This window comes from Ceratosolen solmsi, unplaced genomic scaffold (assembly GCF_000503995.2).
Source record: "Ceratosolen solmsi marchali unplaced genomic scaffold, CerSol_1.0 scaffold23, whole genome shotgun sequence".
NCBI classification, from domain to species: Eukaryota; Metazoa; Arthropoda; class Insecta; order Hymenoptera; family Agaonidae; genus Ceratosolen; species Ceratosolen solmsi.
Window position 1 is genome coordinate 3,057,103 of NW_011948430.1, and position 7,754 is coordinate 3,064,856.

The 7,754-nt window shown below is 36.5% G+C and overlaps 1 protein-coding gene across 1 annotated transcript; it reads left to right on the plus strand.

The window, feature by feature from the left end:
• Positions 1-6,106: 6,106 nt before the first annotated feature.
• On the plus strand, positions 6,107-7,497 carry LOC105364012 (spidroin-2-like). Its single transcript, XM_011501847.1, has 2 exons — positions 6,107-6,456; positions 7,195-7,497. The coding sequence occupies exons 1-2, from the start codon at positions 6,120-6,122 to the stop codon at positions 7,317-7,319; spliced, it is 462 nt and encodes a 153-aa protein (XP_011500149.1). The 5' UTR covers positions 6,107-6,119; the 3' UTR covers positions 7,320-7,497.
• The last annotated feature ends 257 nt before the right edge of the window (positions 7,498-7,754 follow it).

The window sequence follows — 7,754 nt, forward strand, 5'->3', positions numbered from 1 at the left end:
GAAATCAGTTAAGTATTATTTATGATTATTCAATTCGTCTGACTAAATCGACCATTTTTCTACTGATGTAGGTGTGTGTGCATGTGGGTGCATACGTTTCTATCTGTACCTGGATACGTGGATGTACATGCTGATGTGATTATGTGTGCACATTTGAATACGCGCTCGTATATATGTAATATCAATGAAATAAAAATCGTAATAACATATTCATAGAACGACAAAGTAAAATATTTTCTACACTTATGCTTTATAGTTTTACTAATTTAGAAAGTAAATTAATTAAACATATTTAGTGAATAAACTTGGGACAAAGTAAACGACAAAGTAAAATATTTCCTACACTTATGCATTATAGTTTTACTAATTTAGAAAGTAAATTAATTAAACATATTTAGTGAATAAATATGGGAAATGAGTTCGAAATCTATTAATATTAATTATTGCAATACGAATTATTGATTCATTGGATTTACAATACATACAAGTCACAATCATAATTACAGTCAACCGAGGCATAGATAATAAATTATTATGTATTCATTATTTATAATTATAAAATCTATCTACTGTGTTTTGCCATTAGTGACGAATAGTTAAAGTATCAATTTACTCGTCGAAAGAACGTGAATAAGATGGGAATAGTAGGAATAGAAATCTCAGCAAGCATTTACAGTCTGCATGGTAGTCCGAATAATATGGATCAATTGTCGCGCGATCCCATACAAAAGTGAGCTTTTATGGTCGAGCGACGTGGCACTATCACGTGGGTCACTGAGCTTCTGCGCCAACAGAATAGGGCGCGGCTTTTCCCATAGTTTGGCCCGCACATGACGTCAGAAGGAAGAAGATCCCTGCTTTTTAGAAAAGCTCCTTGGTCAAAGTTCTTTCTGATAATCTATCGAAATATCTGAGGGAAATCTATTGCCAGAGGAAGCATAAATGCAAAATTCCGATAACTTCTTTTGCGAGCTCTCGAGGTTTTGTCCGAACGATTCTTTATAAAAATAAAATAGCCATTTATAGGTAGAAAACAAAAAATAAGCACATTGAAGAAAAGTGAAAGTAAATAACTAACAGATATATTGTGTAGACCTTTTAAGAAGTATTATTTTTCTTTCTTTGTAGAAAAACAATTAAACTGTAAGAGATAAACTCCATTATATCTGATATGTTACAATAAATACTACATCTCGTTATTGTCGTATGATATTTCCAAGTGTTGATATTAGATGACGAAATTGAGTTTCCACCGTACGTCAGATGAATACATAAAATTTCCTTTCAATAGATTTTCCGATACTATGCATTTAAAGGTTTACTTTATTTATAAAGTTGTAAATGATTAATCGAGTGTAATACGATCCCGATAAAGAAATTCCACTTTCCTTTGTATGTATAGAAAATTATCTCGTCGAGCTGTGAGAAAGACAAAGGATAGATAATTATATATTTTTTTCTAACTAAGATACTTTTCAATACTATTCCCTTCTACTATTTCATTGTTCTAATTGACTCTATTGTCTTGGAAATATCGATTACTGACATTTAATAATCAATAAATTATGATAGTATACCAAAATCGATAATTGATTTATTATTTGACTCTAATTAACAGGATCGAACACAAAAGTAATGCAATTTATTAGATTTGGTATTGTTAAACGGATAAAAAAGACAATGAAAATTAGAATCTTCGTTTTGTTTTTGTAGCATCTCAAAGAATACATTGCTCTTTTTCACGACAAACACAAATGCTTGGTCGTGCACATAAACGACCCTATAAATCATATGAAGTTGGATGTAACAACATTGAAATTAATGCTTTTTACAGTTAATTGGATAGAATGTGCACTAAGGCTGGCCAAACTCGTTGAATAGCGAGCACCTTAATTACGCGAATTCAATTCCACCGATCACACATACCGACACGCTTCCGTCGAACGGGACAAACCTATATGACGCACCATAATTCCGCTTACCATCGCTGTATCTCACGGTAGCTCCCACACATCTATCAATAAATTGCTGCAGGAAGATGAGAGAAACGTATAGGGCCACGTTCGGCAATGAATTTTAGCTGGCGGCTTCTCTGTTCAAACATTAAAAGCATCCATCATTCCAATTCCATCACGGCGTTTACATTTGTATACCTACGATTCTTTTCCCTTCGTCACGCCCAAAGCTTTACTGAATTTTCTTTTACGTAGAAAAGATTTTCATAAGATTTTTATATGTCTCTTGACATATTAAATTTATGCCCGGTGGATTGCGATACATGCATACTTTGTGAAAACGTTGTGTAAGTATTATTTTAAAAAATATTGTGAGTTATGTTATCGATAAAATTAAAAATATATGCGAATAATTTTTATAAAAGAAATTGAAGATATAAAATTTTCAATCTTACTGATCGAGATTTATTATTCCATACTATTAAATATGTTTTCAGTTAAACATTGAAGGTTTCCAAAGGCATTGGAATAAAAACTATTTAAGGTACGATTTTGAATAGATAATTTCATTTTGCATTAATATATTGAACGGAGGAGGAAGAGGGTGGGAGTTGATATTTTTGCGAACTTTTATGTTACAAGAGGCTTTAAAAAATTCTTATAATGAAAATGAATAAAGACACGTGTCAATGTGCAGTACTCGTGAAAATTGTCCCTACTTCCATACAATATTTTATTTCGATATCCACTAATGATTTATGCATACAAGTTTACAAATATTAATCTCTACCAGGTCAATGGAAAAAAAAAATTGAAATTTCTCAAGTTCAGAAAAGCAAAGAGTAAAACAAATAGTGATATGCACGGATGACTATACGGAAACGAAATGTCTTTGTATTGCTCATAAATCAAAATGTATAAAATCAAGGCTTGAGCACGTCATTACTTGACAATATAAATAAGCAGTGAATATATTATGAACTTGAAATTCAAAATATCAAGTATGATTCGATAAACAAGTAGACATACTTATTATTAATTTTGTAATGTTATTACACAAAACCGCACGTATGCTAGATTTAATGTATGCTAATGTGAATTTACAAGACTCAAAGAATTTTTGCCCGCGCATTAGGGATCTTGGTATTTGCATATTACACAGTCTTGTTATAAATAATAATGATGAAAGGAAATGAAACCAAGAAGGAGACGAAACACATTTGGTTATGAGATAGTGCATTTACGATGATTTAGACATCAAGGTGAGAGCCTAATATCGCTGACAATGTCGATTGTCATTCCCCAGCAATTTCATCGCTATAAAATCTCACGCTAAACACAATACTAACAAGCCTCCTCCCACTCGTAATCGACTTCGGTAATTCCGTTATGCCAGTGCTCTTGTAGCGTCGAGCTTTGTAATGGAAATTCATAATAGCCAGGGAGAAGCACTTTGCACGTGTTGCATACAGGAAAGCGCGCATTGAGCCTTGTAGTTAAGTACCATCGATACGTGCATTATTTTTGCTGGCTGAGTAGCGTTTATCGAACTCGTGAAAATCACCTCGTGCCTCTTCAGCTTTCTTCATCTCCCTCTGATCGCGAACTTCATTACCCCAAGAGAGACAGACGTATAGAGAGAGAGAGAGAGAGAGAGAGAGAGAGAGAGAGAAAAGGGACGCGTGGGAAACGTATATTTCCTCAAACTCAAGCTCGAGTATGTCGATACGATGCATAAAAACTCGGCTAGATTTGGACGATTCGTACCTCTTAAAAACACTCGCGTATGAAAATGTGACTGCGAAAGAAAGGTCGTCGAAAGAGAGGACAAAGGTGTTGTCTGAAAATCTTAGCCGTCGATATGTAATTGGCCATTACCAATGCATTGTATCGGCATTAGTTTAACAAAATCCGGCAAACTAATGGAATTTGAGTCGGTTGACTTCGACAGACGGGATCAAAAAGTACTGCCCTCGCGCACCAAAATCGTGCACTGGCCTTCTGAAAATGGAAATCGAGCCGAAGCGGGGGTCGGCACAATGGAAGCCGGCTACAGCAGCTCGGCTCCCTCTTACGATCTCGGCCTAGGCGTGGGCTAAGATAACTCGTTTGACCGACAATGCCGACGGTGTTGCATCAGTCCAACGCAGAGAAGGGCGTTTTCGTGGATCGGGACGCAAGCTCGCGCGAGGGCGGCTGCTGAATCGCGTCGCGCACACACCAACGACCGAAATTAAACGGGTCGATTGTCGGCGAATTTTTCGACAACGGCGCTTGCACAACGCCAATGCTTTTACGTAGATTTCGCCCATTCCATTACCAGCAATCTGCGTTTAGCTCGTGCAATTACCAGTGCCTTGCGCGGGGTACTTCGACTCTCTAATTAACACGGGCACACCCGCACACTTACGTATGTAAAATCATGATAAAATGTTGTGAAGCTGATACACATGGGAAAAAATGTAGTGCAATTTAGGAACTGGTAGCCCAATAGAATTCTACATTTCCAGCGCTTATTATATATTCTAAGAAAATGTACTTTTACACGATCAAACAGCAAAGAACTCTTGTCTCTATCAGTATGCACGTAATCGAGTTTGTATTAAATTGATTAAAAAGAAAAAAAATTAGTTGAAAGTTAAGTTTTCTATTTGATTCTTTGTATAAAAGGCATCTTATTTATATACAGTAGAAGAACCTTTAGGGTCTGTTATGTTTTACATAACTAGCATACGGTTTATAAAATCCGCCGCAGGGATAAAATTTCTTTTCATTATAACATTATATGGTACATAAATATTTTTCGTATACGTTAGCAAATGTTTTTTTGCTAACAGTGTCTTTTACTAAAGAATATAAGATCTAATCGCTGATGAATATTTATTGCTAATTAGTAAGTAATAAAATATATGTTCTAATGTCTTGGAATTTAAAAATGCCATTACATGCAGCCGATTTTTAATAAATAATCTCTCTGTTCATAACAACGATATGATAAGAATATCATTTACATTATGTAATTACCCCATAAATTTATAAACTGTATACTAATAATTCTTGTTATAAATATCCTTATATAATATGGCAAAAATTTGTTATTTATAATACACGTGATTGCACTTCACAAGTTGTCATAAAATTATTACTTAATTCAAAATTTTTTTCCCTGTTTTGTTTAGTTTCTATTATATTGTCGCCTCTTTAAAGTCCGAAAACTTGGTCATTTATAACTGATGTTGAATTTTTTCAATTTTTTAAACCATTTTACAAATCCTTCATAAAATGTTGTTCAATCTTATATAAAAAGTAATGTTTTATTACCTTACATATTATTACAATTATATCATATGTTTTATTTGATAAGAATAGTTATTAATTTCTCTCTTTTTTTTTGGCCATTTTTATGAACAAACGAGATTTATATGTCCAACGAATTTGATGTTAAAATTAAAATATTTAATGATGAGTTTGGGTTGGAAATGAAATTCCTTTCCGTTCTTTAAAAACAAACCTAAGCTTTTAAATTAATGCATTGATTTTCATAAAAGAATATAAATTACAATATATTGAACATTTATATCGATAATGCGATAAATAAAGGTTGTTATAATGATAAGTCTTTGATAAATCTACGTGGAAAAAATTCTAGAAACGGCTTTCTATATGCTAGGAATTTTTTTCCCAATACGCCCGAGGTTTTTTTCCTCATCTTATTTTGCTCATAAACTTAATATTGGATAGTTTATCCTTGTCGCTAAGTTCAATCACAGGCAGCATGTATACTTTAATCGACAAGTTGAAATCCCACCTACCGAACACAGGAAAGCTCCAGTGTCGGTGGAAAAAATAGTTCCAGTGGCGCGAACGAGTGCAGGCGTCGACAAGTAAGCGAGCGAATTTGCTGACAAAGAAGCAGGGGGAAGGTGTAGCAGCATTGCCGGCTAATCACAGAAAGAGAGAGCTCGTGCCCCGCCCAAGGGTTGTCATGCCAAGCAAAGGTCGTGCGTGTGCCGAGGTACCAAGGTGGAGGGAAAAAAAACGGAAAGCCGGTCTAGACGGGGCCCGTTATAAAAGCTGGACTCCCGACTTCACGAACCATCACACCGGCTCGATCCAATAATCCTGCGACAACTCGATATCCTTTCGAACGACCTTCCACTCATCATGCAGTCCTTCGTAGCAACGATCTTCCTCGCAGCTCTCTCCGTCGCCTCGGCAGCGCCCTCCGGTCTCTATGCCCATGGCGCAGCCCTGGCCGGCCCGATAACCGGGCCCAACAGCCTTGTCGGCCCAGCCAACGGACCATCCGCCCTGGCCGGACCCGTTGTCGGTCCTGCCCGCATCTCCGGTGCCGTGGACCTCGGCGCTCTCGTCACCGGAGCCGTAGCCGGACCCTCTTCCGTTCAAGGTAGCGTGAGCGCTGGCACTGCCATCCTCGGCGCTTACGGACCCGGACTCCCAGCTCCAGGATACCTCGCAGGACCCGGCTACCTTGGTCTCGGTTAGTATTCGATGCCTCGTACTTCAATTAGCAAGATTATTTTTCATTGCCTCATACCAATCAACATACAATCTTGCAAATAAATAATCATCAATAAGCTTGAGAGTAATGCCGTGAGAAATTATCGACTTATTATCAATATTTCTATTAAAATGCCTTCCAAACCACTTGATTTTTAAATATTACTTATAATATGATACGGGCCTTGCACTCATCTTTGTGACAATAAGTTTATCCTATTGTGACATACCTGCGCAAAATACGTATATTTATATGTATTCTCTCGGGTCCACGGGCATGTTCAACAATTTATGGACATTATTCTACGTTATAAATACATTGAATTCATTCGTAATAGAGGAAATTCTGATATATGATGCAATAAACGTCTTGTTTACGACTTTTATCTAATATAAAGCCTAAAGTATTTCATAATATTAAACCAATCCATTACATAAGGACTTTCAATAAAATAATCGATTTCTTAATATACATTGATTTGATCGTATCATATCAATATTACTTATTCCAATATAAATAAGAATTACATAAAAAGTTTCTTATCGACACTCAGGTTGCATGCTACGATTTTATAAAATAATACAAGTTTGTAAAGAAAACAAAATAATGTGGCCGATAATCCAATCGACTATCAATGACAGTCGGCTTTTATAAAGCAACTAAATGAAACCAACGGTAAAGCCGTAATTCTATAACTTGAATCGATCGAATGTACAGGTCATGGTGCGATCCTTGCCGGTCCCATCGCCGGACCCACCCACCTAGCTGGACCCATCGCCCCGGGTGCCTTCATCGCCGGCCCATCGGGCTACATCAACGCTGGTCACGGGCCCTTCTACTAAACCGGGACTTCCAGCTGACAAAGGTTTAGATATCGTGACGACTGCATGCTTCACAACTCCACACATTAGACGAATGCATAAACAGTGACAATACGATAAAAGCACCACCTCGAAGTCATTCAGAGGGGGCCCAAAGACCCGCAAGGCCCGAGAATCACGATCCCAGAGCAGCTAGCCACGATCTCCACCACTTATGACCGCTATAGTACCTCCCGCCGATAATTACTCGTTTATTTGTACAAATATATATTGAAGAAAGCGTAAAAAAAACAAAGAAAGAATGAAATAAAAGTATGACTTTAGCCCCTTATTTACATGTATTATTTTTTTTTACATACAATAAATAGTGCATTACCTTCAATTGATATTCGTGGATGTGATTTATTACACTGTGATTCCTGTCATCGAAATGTTTCGATAATCGTGAAAATTAGC

Excerpts from the sequence above, each read along its gene's own strand:
- LOC105364012 (XM_011501847.1), top strand. The coding sequence starts at position 6,120 with ATGCAGTCCTTCGTAGCAACGATCTTCCTCGCAGCTCTCTCCGTCGCC. Across the intron at positions 6,457-7,194 it reads ACCCGGCTACCTTGGTCTCG|GTCATGGTGCGATCCTTGCC; the intron begins GTTAGTATTCGA and ends TCGAATGTACAG.